The sequence below is a fragment of the Rutilus rutilus genome (genome assembly GCF_951802725.1).
Source record: "Rutilus rutilus genome assembly, chromosome: 17".
Lineage (NCBI taxonomy): Eukaryota > Metazoa > Chordata > Actinopteri > Cypriniformes > Leuciscidae > Rutilus > Rutilus rutilus.
The window spans coordinates 31223839-31251764 of record NC_140230.1 but is presented as its reverse complement, the minus strand read 5'-3'; the positions used below and the strand labels follow the sequence as shown (position 1 = coordinate 31251764).

Genomic DNA, 27926 nt, shown 5'->3' with positions numbered 1-27926 from the left:
CAAGAGAACTGCGCAGGAAGAGAAGACTGCAACCATGATTTTACTCAGACTGTGTGGACTTCTTCTTATAAGCTCAAGACTAATAGGTGAGCCGGGATTTACTTTCCTAACCTTTGAGTTTAATTCAATATCTCTGTTTCATATTTACTTACTTTTTAGATACAGTGGGGTCCGAACATGTGGGAACCTATTTACATATTAATTAAAGCAAATATTAATATTACAGTTTTTATTTTTCATTTTTTTTTGCTGGCAATGTCATGGTAACACTTTACAATAAGGTTTAATTAGTTAACATTAGTTTACTACTTTAGTTCAAATTAATTAAGAATGAACAGCATTTATTAATCTATATTAATGCTAATTTGAACATTTACTAATACATTATTAAAATCAAAAGTTGTGTTTGTTAACATTATTTAATGCACTGTGAACTAACATGAAATAACAATGAACAGCTGGATATTTATTAACTAACATTAACAGAGATTCATTATGTTTTGTTCATTGGAGTTCATGTCAGTTTATACATAAACTAATGTTAAATAATGAATCTTTATTGTTAAATGTTACCAATATCATTTGTATTGAAAATGTTAGATTAAATCAGAAAATATTAGCATTTTCAGAAATTAGTATACAGTATAAATATAGTTAGCTATTTATCCTGTTTGTTGATTAATTTATTAATTTGTCTTTACCAATTATTTTTAATTGATGTAATTTCTCTTGCCGTGAAAATTGCCTCAGATGCTACCATGGCATTCAAAAATGAATTACTCAATCTACATTTAACACAATTATTTCAACAATTACAGATCAATCAATATAAATAATATGCAGTGATAAATGTGCTTACACTTTCTCTTGAGAAGGAGAGATAATGTTTCCCTTTGAAAAGAAAATCATTACATTGTTGCTCTGTTCTTTGTAGCTGGTTGTCTTTGATCACTTATACAGGAAGAAATATTGCTTTGTAAGGGAAGCCGGTCATTTCCAATGTCCATTTACTCTTTTCCTCATCAGCTGTCCAATATTAGAAGCAGAGGTATTTGTGGTTGTGATGCAGTAAAACAGTGCTTTGGCTTGAAAATAATCAGCATTGCCAGCTGACTTTTTTCTCTGGTTTCACTGCTAAAACTCATGTACAGTGTAAAAATGATTGTTCATGATTTGTGGAATGTGTTTCCTTTCATTTTTAGATGCTAAAATAGACATCATCGCTGGTTACCCAGATGTGGTGGTGGGAAGCAAAGTTCTGCTCTTGTGCAAAGGTCGGTGCGTTTAGTTGTAAAAACTGACTAACGGACACAAAGAATGGCCCCAAATTATATCTGGACACACTTAGAAATGTCTTAATGACTAACAAAATATTAAACTCATATGCAAACAAATGATGCTGTTTGGGGAGCTTGAACTAAGCTGGCCTCAAGATGATTTTTATTGGATGTAGATCAGTTCTTCTCAAGTGTCAACAATATTTTTTTCATTTTGTTTTCATTCATTATTTTTTTCCTCTAAAATAAGTGGCACTTAGTATGATGTTTTGTTATCACTGTAAAAAAAATTAAAAAGTTGCTGCCTTAAATTTTTTAAAATGTTTTAGTCATTTCAACTTCAATTATATTAAACTGACTTAAAAAAAATTAGTTGACTCTTGTATAACTTATAAAAAAAGATAAAAATCGCTGTCACATGTTGTCATAACTTATTGATCATATTGTCAATTTTTTTACAGTGTATGTAATGCACTGACATTAATACATTTTCATATGTCCAAATATTTTGGGGGCCTCTGTATATCACTAACAGTCTGTACCAGTCAAAACATTTTTAATATCACAGAGATAAAATGTTACTGTCATAAAATAACCAAGAAGATGTTATTTTCTATTCTTTTCTGTCTTTCTATATGCTGTGGTTCAGCTGATTCAGAGGGAGAAATCACTTGGTTGAAAGATAATGAAGACGTTGATGAAGATCGCCATGAAGTCAAGAAAAATGATGAGTCCTCGAGTTTGCTGAACTTGAACAACATTGAGTTAGGTGACAGTGGAACCTATACCTGTGTGTTTGAAAATGAACACGACACAAAGAGGAAGACCTACCAGCTTTATGTCTACCGTAGGTTCCTGAAGACTCATAATGTTCCGTTATTTTTCCATCAAGCGCTGATTCTCCATAATGATTCTCATGTGAAATTCTGTCCTATAATCAGAAACACCGGATTTTGGCAACACACGGACAAACCATGAATTTCTGGTGAACGAGACTGTGACCATTCCCTGCTTCGTCTCTGGGAAGCCCAAGGTGGAGGTCTACTGGTATCGGAACGATCGCATCGTGAATGATGACGGTAGGGGTGGTGGCCATGCTGCAGGTTCTTCCAATCATTTATGTGGTATGGGGGTCTCCTCACCTTCCTAGCTCTCTGTGATGCCTGTAGGTGGCAGAATGGCAGGATGGCGAAGGTGGACGAGTCATGATGGGGTGGGAGGGATCTGTGCATTCGTTTTCTGACCGATTTGCAACCAAATCGAGAGATGTTTCTCGCTAGTTTTCGGGGAAACATCGGTGAACAGTTTGATTTAGTGTTTTTTCTTCCTGTCTGTTGGTGGGCATGAGGCCGTAAGAAACAGCTCTGAAACATTCAGTCTTGCTCCATTTCAAGTAAACGCCACCATTGACAACCATAGAGGAACAATTCACCCCAAAATGGAAAGTCACCTCACATTTCTCCTTTGGTGTTTGTTTGGAGGTCTTCTTGCATGTTTTGCGACACTTTTGAATCAAAACTGGCAACATTTGGCAAGCCATACATATGGATATGCTCTGTGGTAAGATCATGCACTATGATAAAAGTGTTTTGTGGTCTTAAACGGATAGTTCAAAATTCTGTCATTAATTACTCACCCACATGTCTTCCCAAACCCGTAAGACTTTCGTTCATCTTCGGAACACAAATGAATATCTTTTTGATGAAATCTGAGAGCTTTCTGTCCCTCCATTGACAGCTATGCAACTGAAGCTTCAAAAAGTTCATAAAGAGAACGTAAAACTGATCCATATTAATTGAGCGGTTTAGTCCAAATTTTCTGAAGAGACTTGATCACTTTATATGATGAACAGATTGAATTTAGGCTTTTATTCACATATAAACATTCATCAACGCACACATCAGTTGTGGTAAACAGAAGCTCAAGCATGTGTTCTTGCATTAATGTAGCTACGTAGTTGCGTAGCTGTCAATGGAGGGATCAGAAAGCTCTCAGATTTCATCAAAAAGATCTTCATTTGTGTTCTGAAGATGACCGAAAGCCTTAAGGGTTTGGAACGACATGAGGGTGAGTAATTAATGACAGAAGATTCATTTTTGTGTAAACTGTCCCTTTAACTGTAATCATAATTTGTGTGAACATTGAACGGGAACAAAAGTTGTTGGTGTTTGACAGCCTCTAGTGAAACTGCAGTGAATTAATATCGATAGGGATGTTTTTTGAGTTTTGCAAAAATGTACTGTAGGCAGAGGCACTTTTTTTTTTTCAATGAGGTACGTTGCAAAATAATGACAGAATTTTCATTTTGGGTGAGCTGGCCTTAAGAGTGTGCTTGTGGGCTTTAAAAGGCTTCGCCTCATAATTCTAAAGTTGTAAGATTGCATCTTTGACGCTGATCATGCTCTACCATCCTTCTTCTCTTTGTACAGGCCGAGGTCATCTCAAAATCCTGAATGATAGATCCCTGCAGATTGTGAGAATTCAGCCAGAAGACCGTGGCATCTACACATGTGAAGGCAAGATCAAGGGACGCCCCATAAAAAAGGAACTCCAAATCTCTGTTGTTGTTAATGGTGAGGACGTAGAGGAACTAATCATGTTTGTTCTTAGTGTGGCCAGGGTGAATATGTCCTCTAAAATATCTTTCAATATCCCATCCTCCAGAGCCACCCACCGTACTGATTCATCAGGAGAGAACGAGTGTGTTTGCCGGACCCAATACCAGTGTGTCTATAGTCTGCCTGGTCAAAGGAGTACCCACTCCAAATATTTCATGGAGACTGTATGTACATCAAGAGATAATGCTATCATTTTTCTTTCACGTCTTTTTATATTTGTCAATCTACTTTTGAAATCAAAAGTTTGTCGACGATATGTGAAAATAATCCATCTAGACTATTAAGGCTAGACTTCTTAAGGCTCCATTTCAAAACCTAGTGAGCTACTGTACCTCCATAGGCAGCATCAAACCCAGCTAACAAAAATATGTTCTAAGAATGTTTTTCTTACGTTCCTAACGTTGATAACATAATGTTAAGTTATGAAAAAATTGTTCCTGAATGTGCTCCAAAGATTTAAAACATCCAGTTTTTTTTAAATGTCTAAGAAAACTCTTGGATGTAGGGACGTCAATGGAGCCCCTAAAGGGACATGGTGATAGAAAACATATAATATGAGAGGAAAAAAAAATTTCAATGCTTTTGCGTTCTCTTGCAAAACCTTTGCGTTACACAGAGAAACTTTGCATTCCCTCGTAAAACTTTTGCGTTTCCCTGAGAAACTTTGCTCAAAGGTTTTGCATAATTAATTATGTTTTGATATAAACTTTTGTATTCAGTCTAGTAAAAAAATACTGTTTTTCCCATAAGCATTGCTATCGTGTTGTTAGTTTAGCAGCATACTGATGTTAAACTCTATTTAAATCATGGCAAGGCAACTCACTAGGTTTTGGAACGGAGCCTGTATGTGTTTATTCATATTTTTAGTCTCAGATTGTTTTTGTATATTTAGAGCTTCCTTTTGTCTCTTAGTTGTTAGTCGTCCTCCCATGAGTATATTTGTGTTGTATCAATGAACAATAGTGGCAAAAGACTGAGTTTCTGTATCTCTCCCCTCAGCCCTTCCACCTTTGACGACTCCCGTTACAAATACAACACTGATAAGAGTGTGCTCACCATCTCTGCAGTGACCAGGAGCGATTTTGGAGAGTATGTCTGCATGGCTAACAATAAGATCGGGGAAAACAGTGACACGTTTATTCTGGATGTCTCAGGTGAGACAAGGCCCTCTTAGAAGACTCAAAACTTTGAATAAAGTGATGTGTTTGTACTTGGCTGAAAGCATCGAATGAGGGCAGTTGGTCTGCATAATTTGTTTTTAATCAATACCAAATCTCAACATGATATCAATTGTCACTATTTACGATCTTGATGAATTTTTCAGGTCTGTATGGCCAGTAAGCTCTGTCAATTAGCCCATTCGTGTTGTAAAATGATAAATAATGGCCTTTTTGGATGGCGACACCCATTTTTATGATCCAGTCAATCAATTCCTGATGGATCAAATCAAGACCAGCTTCATATTTTCAGTCAAAATATCCTGTTCACTTTATACATCAAATGGGTTATGAATGGGTTGTGAATGTTGACTTTAAACTGCAGCAAATTTATCTGCTTATGGCTCAACTGTTTTTTTTTCCTCGGCTTTATTTCCTTTTTTTATTTATTTAGTCTAGCCAAAGATTTATTCCAAGGAAATCTTTTTTTCTCCCATGAAGTCAGATGTTTACTATAGTTGCAAACACAGATACGGGGAATGTGATCCCATGCAAGCATCACATTGACACTTTCCAATAGGCCAGACCCAAACAAAACTATTGTAGGATAATGGAAATATTAAAATAGATTTTTATACACAAATGCATGTCTGCAGTAGTTGGCTCGTGTATTTTGTTATTTTATGGTTTAGCTTTCGAAGATTAATTTCATTTCATTTTTGCTTGTTCTATTGATAATTTTCAGAGCGTCCAACTATAACATTGGATCCAAGCAAGCTGACCATTATTCCAGGAGAAACTGGATCTGTGCTCTGCAACGCCACAGGACATCCAACTCCAACCGTACAGTGGGTCAAGAAGGCCACCCAAGAAAAAATGGTGAGGAACATCTAAATAGCTGCTCCATTTCTATTGTTGTTTGCAATTGAAAAAAACTGAAATTATTAATTGGCTTTGGAAATATGTTTAATACAATCAAATATTGTCTTAAACCAGTGGGAATAAATGGGAAATGGAGTATAATTGGATTGTAATTTTCTGTGATGGTGGTGACGACGAGGGGGGATTCTGTATCTACAGGAAGTGTGACCCACGTTCAGTACTTTTCTCTTAATTACCTCTTCCTGTCTCTTATTGTCTTTCCTGTTTGCATGGACATGTGTGGGCAGACGAGTGTGGAGGGATCTGAGCTGATTCTTGAAAATGTAGTGCCCTCTGATGGTGGCTTGTACTCCTGCATAGCCAGCAACACGGCGGGCACAGCCACTGAGGACTTCCAGCTGATAAGTAAGGCTCTTTTAGTGGCTTCAGGAATTTGAACTCCAAGAATAAGTCTGTCTTCACCATACATGTGTATATATATATATATATATATGTATATATGTGTGTGTGTATTTATTTATATATATATATATATATATATATACATATATATATAATGGTGAAGCAAACCAAAGTTTGTTAATATATATTTATTTTGGCATAAACTTTCTATATTGCTTCTTCTCATTAATAACTTCTCTCCCTCTCTCTCACAAGCCTGGCCTGGGACACCCGCTCAGTTCAGTGTGTCCTCAGGGTCCTCATCTTCTCTCCTCATCCAGAGGGTCTCAGTGCTGGATGGAGGGTCCTCTATTACCCAGTACATCCTCCAGTGGAAGAAACCGTCCGAAGAAACCTGGAGTCAAAGTTTCGTCAAACCCACAAGTAAATAAGTGACTATGAGAAGTGTGGTTTATATTTTGATGCTTTTTTAAATTTGAATGTGTGATGAAAAAAACGTATATTTGTAGATCCCCTGGTGTTCAAGGGCCTTGAGCCGTACACAGAGTACTCAGTTCGTTTCGCGGTCAAAAACTCGCATTACCAGGGGAACTTCTCCACAGAACACATGATCTTCACACAGTCCCAACGTGAGTATCAGCAGGATTCTCTCCGGTCTGTTCACTTCATCTGCTGCTTATCCACCATTTTTGATGTTGATAGCTATTATGAATTTTATATGAAATGAGATCTCCCACAAAATCAGTGCAGAAAATGTTAAAACATCTGCAGATTAATTGGTCTACAGTCCCAAAATCAGTTTTTAATAATGATAAGACATTTTATTGCAGTTGATTTCGTGTCATGCTGTCATTCTTGTCATGCATAAATGCCTGTTTGCTCATCACATATGTTCATGATTTGCTTTCGCTGCCCATTCTTTCTCATTCCTGCTTGACGATGACCATTCTCCATGCAATACGACCTGCTCCTGGTCCCGGGGCCCGTCCGTTGCCTTATTCTCACCTTCCTTTGTAGATGGTAAATCAAAGTTTTGAATGCATACATCTCCAGTTGATAGGCTAAAACACAAGCCTAATTGTTTACTGTGATATAGAAGTGTGAAAATTAGTTTACCTGCATGGTTTCAATGCTGAAGAAAGTGGAAAAAACTGAAAATGGCTAGGTTTCCTTCAGCATGAAATCAATGTTGGTCGGCTGAACTCATACATCTATACTGTAGTGAATGATTTTGGAGCTTATCCACTGGATTGTCAATTACTTAAGTGTGACACTGACATACCCTAATAACTTAATATAACTAATTCACATTGATCTTAATGTTCTGTTTATTTGCCCATGACTAGTTTGTGAAAATATTACTATCATTTCCTTTAAACTTAACAAAAACACTGTCCATTTCAGTTCAATGGTTCAAAACACTGATTCAGTGATTCATTCTTCACGCTAGTCTTCCTTGTGTTTATTAAGTGAATTAGTATCCAAAACATGCATTTACTATTTTTAACTAGATTTTTACTGTATTTTAGTTATTAAATTAAACATTTTGAATAATTTAAGAAATTAGCTGTTTAAGGGCAAATTCATAAATATCAATATATGCACTACTGTTCAAAAGTTTGGGGTCATTAAGATTTTTTTTTTTAAAGAAATGAAAACTTTTATTCAGCTGCATTAGACTGCAAAAACATTTATAATGTAACTACTATTGATTTCTTTTTCAATGAAATACTGTTCTTTTGAACTTTTTATTCACCAAAGAATCCTGAATTTTTTATCTCTGTTTCCACAAAATATTAAGTAGCAAAAAGCTTTTTTTTTTAACATTGATAATGAAATGTTTCTTGCGCATTAAATCAGCATATTAGAATGATTTCTGAAAGATCATGTGGCACTGAATAATGATAATAAAAATTCAGCTTTAGATCACAGGAATAAATTACATTTTAAAATATAATCAAATAGAAATCAGTTATTTTAAATGATACAATATTACTGTTTTAACTGTATTTTTGATCAAATAAATGCAGCCTTGGTGAGCATAAGAGACTTACAAAACTTACCAACCCCAAACTTTAGAATGTTAGTGTACATCAAATATTGTCAAAATAAAGTTGAAAATATCATGAAGAAAATCCACCTAGCCCTAAGATCAACCCGTTACACTGTTTCTTTGTTCTCGTCTGATGTTTCTTCTTTCCCTCATTTAGGGGAACCCGACAGCCCTGTTCTTTCTCTGAACGAGAAAGAGTTGGAGAAGAACTCCGTCTCCATCCCCATTAAACAGCTGAAAGACGGAGGCTCTCCCATCCTACACTACGTTGTACGCTACAAAGGGGTCAGTCCGAATCACTTTATCGTATCTTTAATGTTTTTTTTTTATTAAATATGTGAAGTACAAGCCTTATATCAGTGTAAAATGTGCTATTTCACATTTCATTTCTTTATACAATAAAATTATCTTATCTTATCATTTCGAATAGAACAAGGAGAATGAGGAATGGACTGAAAATGAAATTCCTGGAAACTCCAGCAGAATCCAGCTCCATGATCTCCAGTACAACGCTGAATATCAAATGGAAGTTTATGCAGTAAACCTCAACGGCTCCTCCAGCTCTGCCAAAGTTAACTTCACCGTCCCACAACCTGGTAGGATTGATTAGAGCGAGCCAAATGTTATTATGTATTATATGCTTAAATGCAAACTCTTCAGTGAAATCAACTGATTCCCCTTTCTTTCTCTTGCAGTCAGTCAGCCGATGCTAGGGAAAGGTGGTGTGGTGGGAATAGTAATGTTCATCTTCTTGGTGCTGATAGTATCAGTAGATGCTTTCTGTTGCTACACCAACCACTGCGGCCTGCTTAATTTCCTCGCTCGTAAACTATTTGGACACAACATGCCAGAGTCTAAAGGGATGGATGAAGAGGCGAATAATTCAACTGGGTAAGATAACTTCATCCTTCCATGTTTGTGTTGCAGAGATGCACAATACGATTGTTCTTTTCTACCCTAGTTTTCCTACAAAGAGCCATTGTTTGCACATAATGTTAGATCATGGTGATTGCATATAGTTCTTTAAAGGAATAGTTCACCCCAAAATTTTGTCTCTCGATTTCAAAAGACAATTGAAGAAAAGTGGATGCAAAAAAAGGACAAATAGCACCATAAAATGATAAAGTTAATCTACAAGACTTGTACACTAAGTCTTCTGAATTTATATGATAGCTTTGTGTGAGGAAAAGTCCTTACATCATTTTCATTTTTGGGTGAACTATTCCTGTATGTACAGTATATATACGCCAAGATGTGCAAAAATTGGCCGAAAAGTATAAATAATTGAATTAGTATAAAAAATAATTTAATTCTAATTGTATTACTCACTGTTATGAAATGGAATTTTATGTCATGATGGCAAAAATAACTGATAACTGAAATGATGATAACACACAGCATTATGGTTGACATAATTAAGGTTATATAAAGTGTAAAGTAATGAAGAATAAAATATTTTTGCAGTCTTTTCAAATCTTGGTTAATGTTAAATTATATATAGCCTAATTCTCTTTTTTGAATAAATAAATAATAATAATAAAAAAAAAAATGTTTTTATTAATGAATTTTTAACAATACCTTAATAACGTATTTTGAAGTAACAAAAGGTTAATAAATGCTATAAAAAAATATTCTTTTTGAATATTTTAAATGCACACACACATACTGTTATATATACACATACACACACACATATATATATATGTATAGAACAAAATGGTTAACACTTAATATTAAGTAATTTATATACATTCATGTGTAAGTGTCCCTTATTTATTATTATATTTTGACATGAGTCAATGAATCTTCCAGTGTTTTTTAAACAGTGTTTTTCATCTATAAGTCCAATTTTCGAGGTTTGCATTTAGACAGATCTACTGTTTGCTGTGTGTGATTTCACCGCTCTAAGCTTCAGTCCTCATGTGTCCTTTGATACAGAGACATGAAGCTGAGCGGTCTAACGCTTCCACGAGGCAGCATCCCAAAGCTTCAGGCACCCAATGGGGCAGTGAATGGCGTTCATTCAGAGGTCACGTGTGACAAAGCGCCTCTTACCAAATTCGAGTAGGTGCCAATCTCAAAGGGCTGAATGCTGCTTTGCTTCAAAGCTGTCATTCACAAAAAAATGGCATGTGGGTTTTTGTGTTATGCACCCTGACTTAAAGGACTAATTCACCCAAAAATTACCATTTTGTCATCATTTACTCATCCTCAAGCTGTATGTGACTTACTTTAGGAGATGTTAGTCAAAATGTCTGAGCTTATGTCTTCCTTTAGGGTATGTTAACTTAACGCGACAGTGATATACTAAAAATGCAAAAGGTTTTCCTTTGCTTTTTTGCGTACAGACAACAACATTGTAAAAATGATCCCCATTCACACGCATCCATGAGAATGACTAAAAACGCTGTATTCTACTGCCAGGCCAGTAGTTGGCGCTGTCACTTTGTAAAGAAACACTACGTGTCTTTATAATGAACATGTAATATGCATGCGCATGATGTCACCGTTTTCACAAATTCGTGAAAACTTGCTCTTTGAAACCCGTTTTTAAAACTTTTCATTTTAGTTGAAAATGGTGTCGTTTGCACAGATTCAAAAAACATAAAATACCATTAAATAGTAAACGATGAGTAAATGATCACAGAATTTTCTTTTTTTGGAGAACTATTCCTTTAAGCCATGATATAACTGACTCATATTGCCATTTTTCAACCCATGTCCCACAAGTTTTATTCTTTTTTTTATTATCGATTCCCCCTGAAAAAAAGTAAAACAATTCAGCTGCCTAATTAACCCAGAAAGCAGCTTTTTGTATTCTGTATCATTTGCACTGTAGAAATAATGATATATTCCCTCTTTTCTGTAGGAAGAAAGCAGAATCTGATGATCCAACAGGAGAGGCGTAGAAGAAGAGATTATACAGGAGACAATTTAAATTCACTGAGTGAAGAAATTTCACACAAATCTCGAGACATCCGATTGTGAGCTTAAGGGTGAAGTGTGTCTTTTTTCTTTTTTGTGTGTGAAAATACTATACATAATCCATTTGTAGTCCATGAAGGTTTAAACACTATGGCTCTGTGGTGCTATGAAAACATTGCTGTGTTTGTTTGAGCATCTCAACGGGCCCAACATCGCAAGAACGGCTCAACCAATAGTGTGAGATTTGGGCGGGACTATCTGTTGGTCCGACCAATCACAGATGGGGGAGTTTTCAAAAAGATGAAAAAAATTCGAGCACAGAAATGGCACGCTTGACCTTAAAGTGATGTAGTCTGGAACAAATATATAAACATCATGAAAGACGACTGTTATTTGCAGGAACACGTTCGAGATTTAGATTATGCTTGTTATTAAATGTAGGATGTTGAAAGCATTATCAGTGTGATCTAGCACAGAAGATTCTGTACATGACAAATGCTGCTTGAGCTGAATGTATGTTCAGTAGTGAGCAGATGAATGCAGAATGCAGCTAAGTATAATATGATGTTGATATTTTGAAGAATAAAATGAATGTCATAATGGGAGCATAATATTTATCAGACGCATTACTAGTGTTAATTTATTGCGCATTTAACCTATGCTTGTAGTTTGTATAAAATCTTGATTAAAGGAGTTTAAAGGGTTTGGCATGATGATGAGTGAATGCTGGCAGAATTAAAAAAATGTATGTGAACAATAATAAAAATGAACCATTTTAATATAGATATAACTTTGCATTTTATTTTTTAAGTGTTATTTCCAAATCATATATTGTTACATAAATACACTGTGTATGTTTTTTTTTTGGGTCAAGTGATGTTAATCGTGGATGTAAATACAGATGCATGCATAAAGATGTACATATAGATTTATTAATGATTTTTTTACCTTCACTGTACATTGTATATATCATTTCTTTAATGCTTTTATACTCATTCTAATGTTTGAACCTATGGTGATTTTGTACTCAATGGAAATGCATTCACAACTATTTCTTTTAAATAAAAAGAGAGAAATATCGACAACACCTGCTTACTAAAGCTCATTATTGAGATTCAGTCACTCTTTGTAACTAAGAAGGCTGTAGATCACGGCGTAACCCTCTTGAGTGTTGGAACGTGGTCTAAAAAACAAACAATAAAAAACATGTATTAGACAGTTTTTGTATTTAAAATTACACATATATATATTATAAACCCATTGATGTCTGACCCCACTTGCTGTTTCAGCAGGGAATATGTCAACAGCCAATTCAAGGGGTTTATATATATTAATTCCACAGATTTCCCTCCACAAACAATCATCATCAGGCTGGTGATGAGACATTTTATTCATTACCTTTCTGAGTTTGATGAAGGAAGCTTTAGATCTGCATACATCAGGTTGGTATGGCTTTCTTCAGACTCGGGTGATTGTCTCAGGTTCTCATAGATATCCTCTGTGACAGTGACTGCTGGTGTCTGATCAAATATAAAACCGTAGATATTTATTCATTTCGACAGTCCACTTTAGACATTCTTCGAACTAAACATGCCAACTTACTCTCAGTAGAGTATTAGTAGACTGTCTGCTTTATATCCATTTTATTTTGATGCTCCCCAACAGACATTCTACTGACTATAAGTAACTTTTCAACATGTTAACTTAACTCATTAAGACAGTCATTGGACTGTCGAAATAAAGTGTAACCATATTTACAAGTGCAGAGGCATCTTGCTTGTTTAAAATCAGATGCATTGTTCATGTGATTTAATACCTGTTCTGAGTGCATCTGTTTCCTCCTGTAAAATAAAATAAGTAATTATACTATTAGTTGTTAATAATTCAAGATGATCAGAATACCACATCCTAGCCACAAGATTAAGAAACAATGATTTACGTAAATCGGTTAGTATTAGCTGCTATTGTGCAAGACATTGCGTAAGACGATTGCATGCTTGACTGCCACACCGATTAAGATAACCAGCAGTGCAAAACTGAATGCAGTAAATGATGATGGAAAGTGATGATCACAGCAGGGCTTTGTAGTGTAATTTCCACAAAGTACAAACTCATGCAATCATTTCCCATTTAACACATATGAACAGCATGTTCTCTTAGAATTTCAACAAACTGTTTATCCACTCACCTTATAATAAGACCAAACAGGACTAATAACAGTACAGCTATTACAAAGAAAAACACAGCTGTTGCAGTCAGCAAGAAATGTCGATTACTAGTAGGCACTATTGAAACAAACAAACAAAAAAAGATTTGGGTAAACGGTCACCAAAGTCACTGTTTTTAACATTATTTTTTACTCAAAATTACTTTTTAAAATGGAAAAAAAGTTTCTGAACACCCCTCGCATGATATTTTTTAAATACATAAATATCAGGCAGTATCCAGTATACTGCACAATATTTAGTAAGCATAAAGCTAGTATTTACTTCCAAACAACCTAAGACTTCCTTTCTTTCTTTGTGAATGAAATATTCCCTATTACCTTCGACTTTCAGTGTTACGATTGTAGAGTTTTGAGAACCCATGTCATTTTTGGCTGTGCAGAAGTACTGTCCATCATCCTTCTGACTGGCAGCTTTGATGGAGAATACACAATCAAATCCTATAGAAGAGATGTTTGCATCTCTGATCTTAAACCAAGTGTAGTTTGTCGCTGCAGGATTGGCATTGCTCTTACAGATCAGAGTCAGTGAGTTTCCTTGTTCCATCTTTCCAGATGTCAAAATGGTTATTTCAACATTCTTCGGACTATCTGTGGGGAGAAGCAACAGGATCTGTGTTTGTAAGAGAACTTTGAAATATTTGGTGCAGTTGAAATGAGATGTTGCCTAAAATATTGTGACACAATTATGGGTTAGTGAAATCTATCAATTTCTTCATTTTTTTAAAATCATTTTATAACATAGAAATAGTGGTCAGTAGCAGTTGCTCTATTCCCAAGCCTAAAAGGCTGCCATGGAACCTCCCAAGTGCCCGATTTTGGAGACTACAAGCTACATTTGTAAACAGCAATGACGTGTTTTGTAGGCGGAGTCACGAAATAAAAAAAATATTTTTAATCTTGCAATTTTGACTTTTTTTTCTCAGAATTGTGAGATATAAACTTGTAATTGTGAGGAAAAAGTTAGAATTGTGAGATTAAAAAATGTTATAGGTTTAAATGTTATCTATGTTAAAAGTTATTTCATGCTGTAGGGCTAACATTATCTCCCCTATGATGAACTGCATATGTGAATATTCGGTAGATCGATTGTTTACATAAAATTCATGCTTTAATAGTAGGCTAATTATTGTCATACGTTTCATCAGTCCAGTCTGTCCGTTTAACGTTTAGCTTCAAATGGTGTCTTCGACGATGGTATTCTATAAGATAAAGAGTAAAGACCATATATTTTGTATTTTGATTCTTACGTCCAAAGGCTCAACAAGACAGTTTTTCCCTATTCCTCGCCCGTTTCCTTCCACACTTGTTACCACTGTTTTTCTGCCACCATAGTGAAGTGTGCGCGAACTGCAGTGACGTAACTGTGACATCTACTCCAATTGGTCCATTGGAAATCATTTGTAACATTATAAAAGCCTTTTCTGTCAATATTGATCAATTTAATGTATCATTGTTGAATAAAAGTAGCCTATTCATTTCTTTTAAACTGACCCCAAACTTGTATGTCCGGAACAGTCTTTGCATCAAGAGTGTGTCAATGCCTTAAAATACTACTTAGGCAGCTTATTAGGTTTTTGAACAAACCAACCCAGGATGTGCTTTACATAACAATAGCCTTAGGTTAAATGTAAACTTACATCTCACATCAAGCAATATTTCATCTGCTGAAGTTATGCTGCTGTTCTTCAGACCACAGGAGTAGTTGCCAAAATCATTGTGAGAGACAGAAGAGATTTGGAGCACATTCTCAGTGGCTTGTGGAAGAAGACGCTGGTTTTTATACCAGGCAAACGGCCCTTGTTGCGGGGTACAGGTTTCTGTGCTGCATCTCAATGTCACAGAGTCTCCTTCATGAATGTGTCCATTCACCTTTTGCATTGTCACTGTTACTCTGAAAGGTAGAACTGTTAAAAGGGGTGTAGATTAATGAAATGTAACCAGATACCGGTTTAAAAAATATTTAATGGTCACTAGTGCTGAACCAGCATCAGATACCATCCTGGTCTATGGTGGTGGACCGGCAGAATTTAGCTCATGAAATTGGTTTTTATTTGTATAAAAAAATGGGTCTTTCATTTACCTGCTACATCAAGGAATATGCCACCCGATCCAGTAAACTTTCCAAAAGGATTTGTTTCGAGGCGAAAGAAATATTTTCCTATGTCACTTTTGGAGACATTGTGTAATTGCAAGGAGCAGTTTTTGTCTCGGTTTGCATACACTGTTCTGTCTTTGTACAGTTGGTCAATCTCTGACGCCATTGAGTGATAGACAAATATTCCCTCCTGTGATCCGTCTTGTTTCTGATCAAATTTTGGTTTGAACCATTTTGTAGTTTTAAGTTTGCGTAAATCTGGATAATCAAATGAGCAGGTGAAATCCACAGATGATCTTTCGAAAACACACATGGAACGATGTTTGTATGAAACTGACCATGAAGCCAAAACAGCTGAAACACACACACAAAAACACACATCAACATTGCTCTAATCATTGCTCCAGATGATTCTAACAGGCAATAAATGAACAGATCTGACCAAAAACGTACAGTATCAAACTCAGCAGTCAGCACACTTCCAAGGGAGCCACAAAATTATTTAAAATTGCTTTATAATAAGCTAAAACAGTTAAAAATCAAGACATGTTTCATATTTTAGATTGTTCTTTCAACATGTCTTTTTTTTAAAGACCCAGTGTTTCAGGTGCTTGGGAAAATCTGTATTTTTCTTTTAAAATATCCTCATAGTCTACAGATTTTTTCCAAGCCCATGAAAAATAATTCTAAATAATTAAAATGAAAGTGAATTTTAGGGTTCACACCTTTTATGACCAAAGAATAAGAAAACAGCAGTTTTGTCATTACAGAACAAATGTCTTAGCAAATTTTGTCTTGGATTCAAAAAGATCGAGAATAGACAATTTAGTCAATAATATATATATATTTATAACTACTCAAATAAAACAATAACTCACCTGATAGAGGCAGCTGCAGTAATATGCTGATGAAAAACATCCCTTGTCCCTTCAGAGGTTTTGTCTTAGAAATCACTTGCTTCTTTAGATGCATAAGCTTCAGTATTTCCCCATGACAGGCCTAATATACTTTAGCTTGCATCAATAAACGGATATCCTTGTTCCATGGTGAAAACGTCCTTAAATCAGTGCTTGTACTTTTATTCCATTTTTTTATGCTTAAAAAAAAAAAAAATACTGTTAGATTTAAAGCATGACTGGCAGAGCCTATGTTCATTATTCTTTCTTTAGTGAAACAGTTTCTGCATTTGATTTTTACAATTAAACTAAATTAAACAGGAACTCAAACAGGAAATTGCATGCTGATGATGCAATAATTCAATAAGCGTTGATGAAAGTCAGTGAAAGTTATTCACAGTTTTGCCCACAATATTGCATTTTTTTCTCTTTAAAAGGGGAATGAACCACAAACTGAGAAGAGCATGGAATCCCCAGGAAACATTCCAGTGTGGATGTGATTAGTAGCCTATGATACCACTTTAGGGTGTTGTATAATGCTCTGGTGAACGTTCGTGACAGCACATCTTGACTCATCTGTACTCGCACAGTTTTTGTGTAGCTCAAAGGTATGTTGTGGCGCTAGTCTATAGCGCCCTCTGCTGTCAAGGCAAAACAAACCTTATTAATTTCTCAAGATGTTCGAACAGTGAAATTAACCAAATTAAATTAGTTTATTTCAATCAAATATCACGAAAAATTAAATATGCGAAGAGAAGTTTTAAACACTGTTTAATCTCTTGTTCTTTTGGGAGTTGGAGCGATTTCGGACACAGCCATGATCTCATTTTCCTGCGCGCTGCGCCGAGGAAGGACCGATTGACTTGTGACGTAATTCCTCTGCGCCCAGACAAGCGGTGTCGTTGAGGAAAACAAATGATCCAGATTCGTTCATCTGTTGTATCATTTTATTCCTACATATTGACTTGAATTTCTTCATAAGGGCGGATTTCACGGCGAGTATGTATTTAGTTGAGAATAGTTGACTTCAGCGGTGCTTTAAATGAAGTTTAATACAGTTTGGAGCTATAAAGCACTTGTAATCTGAACATTATTGCTCAAACAATTTCTAATTATTAATCGATTCAAACAATATTTTTGCTGTATTCCTGTAAATTGGACAGCTAAGCGCAGTTTACCACAGATGCTTCTATTTATTTATGCTTCTTAAACTCTCTTATGTATTATCTTTACAAGAGATGCACTGGTTGTGTCTCAAAACTTAGTGAGCTGCCTAGTTCGACTTTTTAGGGCGTGCAGCATGTTTGGAGTGCATGGGTTTGCATCTTTGTAAGCATCATAGCAGTTTGCAGAATTTTTGGGCATCAAAGGTGCAGTGGAAAAAGGTTTGTGATCCAAAAAATGCTAGACAGGCAGCTTGCTGTGTTTTGAGACACGACTATTAATTTATTGATTTATTTACTCTATGCATTTAATTTTGCAGAAGGCGCTCAGTATGGCGTTAAAATCTGGAGAAGAGCGCCTGAAGGAGATGGAGGCAGAGATGGCGCTGTGAGTTTTTCACATTTCACTCATGTTCAGTTGTTCCAGCTGTTTATTTGTGTGTTTGGAGTGTGTAGAAAAGAGCATTTCTGACTTCATAATGCTGATGTTGTTGCTTCTCCTGTAGGTTTGAGCAGGAGGTGTTGGGAGGACCTGTGGCACCTACAGTGGTTGAAGCTGTTCCAGTCGCTCTGGCAATGCCAGCCGTACCCATTATCAGGCCCATTATTGGCACAAACACCTACAGACAGGTATTAATTACTGATAACTAAAAAAAAATATATATATTTTACATTGTATATTTTTGTATGCTGGGGTGAGTGGGGTCCAAAAGACTAATTGTGAAAATGCTTTTGCATCATTGTTTTTTTTCTTTCTGATTTACTATTTATTTAATTACAAATTACTTTATTACACATTTTTATAATAAGTGAAAAATAATTAAAAAATAAGACATTAAAATATATTTAAAAATATGCATTATAATTTTTTTAGTTACAGTTATTTGTTTCCTAAATACATGAATCATTTCTAAACTAATGTTTCTTCTTCTTTTTGTTTGTTTGTTAGGTCCAGCAGAGTTTGGATGCAAGAGCTGCCACTTTAGTTGGTCCGCCGCCTACATTTGTTGGTCCTGGTACAACTATTTCACACTCTTATTATACAGTTTAAGTAAAAGTCATATATAGAAAGCAGCTGACAATCATCTGATATTTATTTGTAGCTATGCCGGCAGTAGCGCCTCCTCCAATGATGCGTCCAGCATTTGTCCCACATGTCTTACAGAGACCAGGTAATCAGGATTCCTATTATTGTGTGTGTGTGTGTGTGTGGTTATATTTGCAGGGGCTTGAGTCATATATATATTAGTGCTGGGTTTCGCAATTAATTGCATCCAAAATAAAATTGTTTACACAATATATGTGTGTATTCTGTATATCTAAATACACGCATATGCATGTATATATTTTAGATTTTTTTTTAATTTATATATAAAATATAAATATTTCAATATAATTCATCTCAAACGCATTAAACAGTGCAAGTATCTATCTTTCAGCACATGTATCTGTCACAGCATCTGATGGGGCAAGCCTCTTTAACTATATCTTACGAGTAATTTTTATTGAAGCCCTTAATATAATATCTCTCATGTTTAGGGAAAATTGGATAATGCACTTTCCCCACTGCATCTCACTCTGTGTTCTCCGCTATTTTTCAGATATGCTTGTAATATCAAAATACTGTATATATCAATATAAATGGTATTGCCTAATCCTATATCGTTTGTAAAAATATATCGCTATATTGTGCAAACTTGATATACCATCCAACCAAATATATATATTAAATATAATATTTTTTTTTAATACATTTTCTATTTACAGAACATTATAGAGCCTAAAATATAATGATACATGCATATTTTAAAATATCTTAATGTATTTTTTCCAGTGGGTCAGAGAATGCCACTAATGCGTGGTCCACCTCCTCAGGGCATGATCGCACCTCCTCTTCCCAGACCTCCACCTCCTCCACCCATGATGATGGCTCCACCTATGCCAGGACCTCCTCAGCCCTCCATGGGTCCAGTTGGACCACCCATGGGGCCCATGCCACCAGTGGGTATTTTCTGAATTGTAATCAGCTGTCAGGGTATTTTTAAGGTTACTTTGTGCTTTAAAAATTGAGACGTCAGTATCACAAATGTTTTTCTAAATGAATGGCAGGTTGGAAACATGAACCCTATGCCTCCGGCACCACCGCGGCCCATGAGTCAAGCCCCTGCGAAGATCACTCCCAGTGTTATACAGGCGGCCCCCACTGTTTACACAGCACCCCCTGCCCCGAAGAGAATCGACTTCAAGAGCCAGAAACAAGCACGCATGGTAAAGTATCAACACACACTTGACTGTCCTGTTTCACTGATTTGCTTGAAAGTTCGGTGCTGACATTTCATATAGATCACACTCACAAGGTGTAATTTAAAAATATACAGTATATCCTCTATAAAAAAGGTCCATGACCTTTTAAAGTCCCCCTGCAGTAAATCATTTTATCCCTTAAAACTCAACTTTGACAATCAAAATGACATATTGAAAGGTGTTTTCCTGTGAAAATAATTTCTTGATGCCTTAAATTGAATGCTTGAATGTAACTACACCCTTGCTTCATTTAGTATGGAACTATGAATATGCAAATTAGCCTCCACTCAATCAATCACACCAGCTCGGACAACCTGATCCACTCGGTCAGCTGTAGTAAACACAATGGCAATTGGAAATATTGGTGTAATTCAGCCATACATGTTTAAACTAGAAACTGAATCAGAACAAGAAGATGAAGCATGAATTATACAAGCTAAAGCCCCCTCAATCAAAAGCAAGAGCACCCTCAGTTGATATAATTACTGTAATAATGTAATTTTGATGAAACGGATTTGGTTGACACTCCAGTGCGTATTTGTGTTTACGCTCTGGAGAACATAAAATGTTTCTCTTTACTACGTTCTTGTTGTGGTGAGCAATGTAGCCAATCACATATTTATTAATATCTTGAACGCAGTGACCAATCAGGGGTGTTTTTGTTCAGTGCTGCTGACTCTGACATAGTGTAGACATGATGTAAATAAGAGATTCATTGTGCAGTGTAGACAATTTTATTGATTATAATGGAACTGTGAGATTGCGAACTGAGAGATTGCTTTCTAGGTTAAATATAATCCATTCAGAATTTGAATAAAAGTCGAAACATAACGGTAATTGATATGATTATAATGTTACACAAACCATGTTCCCGTTCACATCTCAGAGTCAGACAGCTGTCCTTTAAAAAAAATCAGCATCCTTAGAAATAATGATAGGAAAAGCTCCGCCTTGCACATCGAAGGGGTGACATATTGGTGACGGTAGGAATTAGGGGTGATTTCAAACCACGTTTTTGACACTTTTCAATACTCTGTAAAACTTTAAGATTTTATAAATTTTTCATTATTTTCCCAGGCCTGGAAAGCACGGTATGCACAATGCACAAGCATTGGTATTTCCAGGGTTTCCATGACTTTTGAAACCCTGTTATTAGCAATATATGCTTAAATAATATAATAATCAATGATACAATTGGTATTTATCAGTAATATTTAGTATTAAATGTGGTTAATAATAAACCGTGACGGGCTGAAAAGTATTTATGATTTAGGATAAATAATTAAGTATAAAATTACTAAATTAGTAAATTACATTTGTTGCCAATCACCATTCCTTTAACAACTTGCTTTTTTGTTTTTTAGTAAAAACTTTACTATTTTAATGCAACTGTAAAACCAGTTTTATGTATAGATTTAAGCCACATTCAAAAGGGATTCAACTGAATCCATATGAGAAACATTACATATTCCAGTGATATCACATGTGAAAAAACAAGCTCCATTCTTCCTTTCTCTTTCTGCATGTGTTTTGTGCCCACACTCATGGAAAATTTGGGAATTGCAGGAAAGGTTTACAAATTGTGGTTTCCATGCCTGGATAAGCAATGGAAATTCATTGGCCCGGTGCTGTGAGAACCCTGTAGGACCTATTCACTGTTTCCACAGCATACATTTTTGACATTTAATATCAAAGCACCATATGATAATAAAAAATAAATAAAAAATAGTAAGTGAGAAATTTAAATCCCCTTGTGTTTCCTTTGTAATGCTTGTAATGATGCTCGTTTTCTCAGGAGGAGTTGTCAGCATTGGTGGCGGAGCAGCAGGCCGCAGTCAAGGCCGCTGGGCTTCTGGAATTAAAGAAGGAGGTGGTCCCCGATGACAGCAAGATCGGGCCGAGCAAGCCAGAGCCTGAGCCTACACATGTGGAGGTTTAATATTAATCTATTCAATTTGCTCAGGACATATTACACTTACTGGGGTTGGACAAAAGTCCTTGTGGCCAGAAGGATTTTTAGCCATTCCTCTTCAAGAACTGTGTCCATGTCACTATGTGATGCTGCTAAAGGAAAATGCTCCTACAAGGGGCACCAGATCTTTATGTTTAATATTTAATATTTTCTTTATATGAATTTTTCATTTATTTTAGTTTTAATACAGAGCCCCACAAATGACATGTGGACAAAAAAAAAAAAAAATATATATATATATATATTGTGGCCATGAATTAAGAATTTTGTTCCCACGGTTTAGTAAATCGTAGCCATGTTAAATGAATTAATTCCCTCATTTTGATTGAACTAAAATAAGGGAACAAATTATTATAACATGGCCATGATTTAGTAAATTGAGGGAATTAATTATTATAACGTGCATGATTTACTTAAAGGAACACTCCACCGTTTTTTGAAATAGGGCTTATTCACATTCTTTCATACATTTAGATAGGTGGGTAAATGCATTTTTGTCTCAGTGCATGCATTGTTTTAGTTTGACAGGGTCGGCGCTAGCTTAGCTTAGCACAATGAATGGAATCCTTTGTTGCCAGCTAGCATGTCCTGAGTAAAAGTGATAAAAAAACCCCACGTAATTACTTCTTGTGGCCTGCGTATTCACAACGAGTACAAATAGCGATGCAGATTAACACTAGGTGATTTCTTAGGCAGATATTGAATTGGGACTATATTATGGGGAAGCACAGCTGCTCAGGCGAAGCACTGCTACTTGGGCGCAGAGATATCACGCAACACATGAAATCCCACGACTTCCGTCAACATACCGGTGTGAATAGTAGCTGCCTGGCTATTTTTCCTACAGTACATGAATGGCGATGAACATGGCTGATTTTGTGTGAGCCAGAACCATACCTATATACAAGAGTTTACAGAAAATTAGTGGAAATAGAACGACAGGAGGAGGTTGCGATCGCTCAACAGCCCGAGGACGTGAGGATGAGAGCCAACACGAACTGATGGTGTGAATGTGGGGGAATATGCCGACTGAAATAGTGTCTGTGCTGTGGCGAGTGGGACAAGTTTCTGCCATCGATAACCAGGCTCAACGTGTCAGATCAAGATGAGCGTGCCCGCAGTTGTGTTACAGCTACCGCGGATTTCACGGCGTTGATTCATCCGGCAGTACTTGATTTTTTTTTTTTTCGGTGTGATAAAGTGAACTGGAAAAAACGCCCCACGCCGAATAGACCAAATGGACAGCTGTCCACAGAGTAAGTGATTATTTTAAACATGACACATGTATAGTAAACTGCTTGTAGCCTTCTCCTCTCTAGTAGTTATAATAAAACTCCTGAGTCAAAAGAACCAGACTAACTCGGTGAGAGAAATATAGCTAACTTAGCCCTCATTTCATTTTACAGGTAACGATAACAGCGAGTTTTATATTAGTTTGGTTGTTCATGCTAAACAGGTTGAATTCAACATGAGGTTATACTAGAGGAGGCTAACGTTATTTGAACCGTAGTCTATATACAGCTTCTCAGCATCTATCTTATAACCGAATAAAGACACAGATTAACATAAGGAAGAGTAATAAAAGACAACTTACATGTGCACTTTGTTCTGCCTGTGCTTTGAAAATAGATGGGATGGGGACAGCCGTATGTTTCAGACGTAGTACCGTCTTTCTGAGCCCATATTCCATTTTTTCAAAGTAACTTAGTCCTCCGGTGCAAAATGCTCTTCGCAAACACGATACTAGCTGTTTGATTTTGTAGAGAGGCGTTGAAGTACAGATCTCCAGAGCAGCTAGCCATTTATTTCTCAGTTCCACATTCGATGGAATTCTGTGAAACATTACATTTGTGTATGTCCTTTGCTTGTTCTCACAACCTTTTGCTACGCAGATAATTACCATGTTTGCTGTAACTGTAGCTGTAACTTCTCAAAAAAAACAATCCAAAAGCGAAGACACTCGGTGCAGGTCACGCGTGTTGTTCTTCTGTGTTTTGACTCGTTGCACACCGGTATGTTGACAGAAGTCGTGGGATTTCATGTGTTGCGTGATATCTCTGCGCCCAAGTAGCAGTGCTTCGCCTAAGTAGCCGTGCTTCGACTGTGCTTCCCCATAATATTTTCCCAAGTCAATATCTGCCTAAGAAATCACCTAGTGTTAATCTGCATCACTATTTGTACTCGTTGTGAATACGCAGGCCACAAGAAGTAATTACGTGGGTTTAAAAAAAAAATTTGTATCACTTTTACTCAGGACATGCTAGCTGGCAACAAAGGATTCCATTCATTGTGCTAAGCTAAGCTAGCGCCGACCCTGTCAAACTCAAACAATGCATGCACTGAGACAAAAATGCATTTACCCACCTATCTAAATGTATGAAAGAATATGAATAAGCCCTATTTCAAAAAACGGTGGAGTGTTCCTTTAAAACGAGGGAACAAATTAGTAAAACATGCTGAATAGGAAGTCGTAGGAATGAATTGTTAATTCATGGCCAAAATATGTTTATTTTTTTCCCACGTTATGTCCGGGGCTCTATGGAAGCTTGTTTCCGGCTCAGAATAAAACATTTTAAAAGATAATTGTGATTTTATTTTATTTTTTTATTTTTTTTATCTCACAATTGCGAGTTTACATTCTGACTTTATTTCTCAGAATTGCGTGTTATAAAGTCAGAATTACAAGAAATAAACTTGCAACTCTGACTTTGTAACATGCAATTCTGACTTTACATCTTGCAATTCTGACTTTATAACACGCAAATTTGACTTTATAATACGCAATTCTGACTTTCAATTCAAAATTGAGAGATATAAATTTGCAATTCTGAGGAAGAAAGTCAGTCTTTTTTTCCTTAGAATTTGACTTTATAACTCGCAAGTTTATATCTCACAATGTCAGAATTGCAATTCTGACTTTATTACACACAATTGCGACTTTATATCATGAAATTCTGACTTTATAACTCAAGATAAAATCTGAGATAAAAAGTCAGAATTGTGAGATGAAAAAAATCGCAATTACCTTTTCTATTTTTTATTCTGTGGCAGAAACAAGCTTTCGTTGGGCTCTGTATTTTAGCACTTTTTTTCATCTAATATTTATATTTAGTTTTATTTCAGCTTTATATCAATTAACATAAACATCATTTCTAATAGTTTTGTGTAACACTGGACAAAGAAAGAAACGGTTAAAGGAATTCTTGATATGAATATTATTCTAATTATTTCTTGTTTTACATGTGCCTAGCCTGCTGATACCAGCACAGAAGACAAGAAGAAAGGGAAACAGGAAAAGCAGAAGAAATGTATCCGGGTGGCAGCTGGTGTCACATGGGAGGACACCAGCCTATTAGAGTGGGAAACAGGTGTGTGAACTAGACAATACAACCTTCTTTTTTTTTACTTTTCTTTTTAAAGAAGCCAAAACATATAATCTATGTCGTTCTTGTCTTCTCAGATGATTTCCGGATATTTTGTGGAGATCTGGGGAATGAGGTGAACGATGACATTCTGGCGAGAGCGTTTAGCCGTTATCCATCCTTCCTGAAGGCGAAGGTTGTTCGAGACAAACGCACTGGGAAAACAAAGGGTTACGGCTTCGTGAGTTTTAAAGATCCCAATGATTATGTGCGCGCCATGAGAGAAATGAACGGTGAGTTAATAACGATAATATAATGCAGAAAAATACAATTAATCAAATTTGCATATACATTAGGCTACTGTTCAGAATTGTGGGGTCATATATTTTCCTAGTATTATAGTTAAGACATTTATAATGTTACTAAACATGCTGCTCTTTTGAACTTTGTTCATCAAAGAATCCTGGGGGGAAAAAATGTATCATGAGCCGCTTTTCCACCGAAATTACCCGGAACAATTTGTCCCAGGAACTTTTTTCCCAGGAACCTTTTTTGCCCCAGACCGGTTGCTTTCTGCGTTTACACCGCGGTCTAAAGTACCGGGAAGGTAAACTGCGCGCAACTGCTCCTCCCAGTCTGCGACGGACAGTAATCAGTTTTGAGCGCCACATTTATAAGTTTGGAGGAGATTCAAACTGTGTTGCAGTTATTGGTTTACTAACGAGGTAATTAACATAACAAAATAGACGAGCACTGATACTAAAGCGTGTTCAGAAAGCTTGTATGCGTATAAAATTAAGACAAGGTACGTTGTGAGATGACTGGGAATAACGCGCAAAAATTTCCTTTTGCGTAAATACTCTTTAAAAAAAGCCTGAACCCCGTCTATCAATCATAAATAGTGACAGTCTTGTAAATAGTTGTTTGTTACACCTCAATGCGCTATTTCAATCCTGTTATAGTAAATTTGTAACATGGTTTGCCTTGCAATAGATGACAATGTGTAAACATAATGACTTAATATTAAAAGCTGTGGCATAAAAGAGACGAGCACTGATAAAGCGTGTTCAGAGCTCGTAATGCTAACGTTAGATATAAAATTGTATGTTATCAGCTATTGCGGACATTGGCCGTGAGATGGCTGTGACGAACGCGCAGAAAGTTTCCTCTTCCACAAATACCCAAATAATAAAGCCTGAAACTCGTCGCCAGTCCCCCAGTTTTTTTTTATTAAATTCCATATTTGCAGACAGACAACTTTACTGCATGAAGCCACTTTTTAAAAGGGAGGTTAAAAATAAAGAAAATGCTGCGTGGAGTCATCCAACCAAAATGCGGCGTGAACACAACCAATCAGCTTGTGCAGCGCACAAGTCCCACCCCTGAAAGTTCCTGAACTTTGAAAAAGTACTACCTCGTGAGCAGGGACTATCGGAGGGGGAAATATTTACCCGGAACTTCATTTAGACCCTGGTTCCTGCGGTGTAAACACATCGAGTACCAGCCCAAAGTTCCTAGTTCCTGGGGAAAGTTCCTGCGGTGGAAACGCGGCTATGGTTTCCACAAAAATATGAAGCAGCACAACTGTTTTCAACATTGATAATAACAAGAAATGTTTCTTGAGAAGCAAATCAGCATTTTTAGAATGATTTCTGAAGGATCATGTGACACTGAAGACTGGAGTAATGATGCTGAAAATTCAGCTTTGCATCACAGGAATAAATTGTATAGTAAAATATATTTGCATAGAAAAGTTATTTGAAATTGTATTGTTTTTACTGTATTTTTTTAAATCAAATAAAAGCAGTCTTGGTAAGCATAAGAGACTTTAAAAAAAATGTATCACCCCCAAACTGTTTGTAACATTTTATTTGACGACAAAATATAGAATGCAAAAACAATGAGCAAACACCAAATTAGCTTCACTAAACACATTTTAAATGATCTCCAGGACAGTTTATTTTTGAGAAAGTCTGAAGTCAAACTCTGTATCCAGCACGTCTGGAAGTGGAAAATTCACACTCTCTTGTCTTTGTCTTTAGGGAGGTATGTGGGCAGCAGACCCATCAAACTGAGAAAGAGTTCATGGAAGGACCGCAATCTGGAAGTTGTGCGTAAGAAACAGAAGGAGAAAAAGAAGTTGGGACTGAGATAATCCATCTATACTGAAACTGTGGACTTGATTTGTGTGATCCAGGACATATATAACGAGTAGGAGTCAGTCACACTCCTCCATTAGTTGCAAACAAACGACTGTCAACTTCCCATATGGCCCTTATTACTAATAAATCTACATTTATTTCCATGTGTATTATCACACACTGACCTCTCCCTCTCTGACTGCATGCTGTAAAAATCTTTCACTTGTCCAGAATGCTTCAAGAGAGATTTTTTAAACGTATGAAGTGTGGTTATGAAAGTGGTTTGGATATTGGTTTTGTTTTCTTCCTCCCCCCACCCAGCGGTTACATTTGTTGGTATACCAGATGGATGTTTGAAGTAATATGTGTTAAAAAAATGCAAATCTTTTCAATAAACTCTGGAATTTCTTTAGTTTCAATTCTGACCTGTTTGTTAAATCTTGAATGCCTCA

The 27926-nt window shown here is 36.1% G+C and overlaps 3 protein-coding genes across 9 annotated transcripts; 2 read left to right on the top strand and 1 right to left on the bottom strand.

The window, feature by feature from the left end:
* On the top strand, positions 1–12397 carry LOC311276018 (neural cell adhesion molecule 1-like). 2 transcript variants are annotated; one of them, XM_084385439.1, is made up of 16 exons: positions 1–86; positions 1203–1274; positions 1927–2124; positions 2219–2356; positions 3707–3850; positions 3942–4059; positions 4895–5049; positions 5798–5931; positions 6222–6339; positions 6592–6759; positions 6846–6965; positions 8547–8674; positions 8820–8985; positions 9085–9280; positions 10328–10453; positions 11259–12397. In XM_084385439.1, the coding sequence occupies exons 1-16, from the start codon at positions 35–37 to the stop codon at positions 11296–11298; spliced, it is 2073 nt and encodes a 690-aa protein (XP_084241565.1). In that variant the 5' UTR covers positions 1–34; the 3' UTR covers positions 11299–12397. The 2 variants fall into 2 exon arrangements, with proteins under 2 accessions (XP_084241565.1, XP_084241566.1); XM_084385440.1 differs by lacking the exon at positions 10328–10453.
* cd22 (cd22 molecule) lies at positions 12225–23967 on the bottom strand. Of its 2 annotated transcripts, XM_084385445.1 has the most exons (9): positions 23566–23967; positions 16515–16732; positions 15622–15990; positions 15179–15445; positions 13860–14129; positions 13503–13599; positions 13131–13155; positions 12713–12834; positions 12225–12497 (listed from the first exon to the last, which is right to left on the bottom strand). In XM_084385445.1, exons 2-9 carry the CDS (start codon positions 16606–16608, stop codon positions 12434–12436), a joined length of 1308 nt encoding a protein of 435 aa, XP_084241571.1. In that variant the 5' UTR covers positions 16609–16732; positions 23566–23967; the 3' UTR covers positions 12225–12433. The 2 variants fall into 2 exon arrangements, with proteins under 2 accessions (XP_084241571.1, XP_084241570.1); XM_084385444.1 differs by lacking the exon at positions 23566–23967 and having other exon boundaries at positions 16515–16754.
* On the top strand, positions 17340–27882 carry rbm42 (RNA binding motif protein 42). Of its 5 annotated transcripts, none has more exons than XM_084385448.1 (11): positions 17340–17531; positions 18016–18083; positions 18202–18325; positions 18645–18711; positions 18799–18867; positions 19530–19696; positions 19805–19963; positions 21795–21932; positions 25222–25339; positions 25432–25626; positions 27376–27882. In XM_084385448.1, the coding sequence occupies exons 2-11, from the start codon at positions 18028–18030 to the stop codon at positions 27486–27488; spliced, it is 1206 nt and encodes a 401-aa protein (XP_084241574.1). In that variant the 5' UTR covers positions 17340–17531; positions 18016–18027; the 3' UTR covers positions 27489–27882. The 5 variants fall into 5 exon arrangements, with proteins under 5 accessions (XP_084241574.1, XP_084241576.1, XP_084241575.1 ...); XM_084385450.1 differs by having other exon boundaries at positions 17386–17531; positions 18645–18705; XM_084385449.1 differs by having other exon boundaries at positions 17388–17527.
* The last annotated feature ends 44 nt before the right edge of the window (positions 27883–27926 follow it).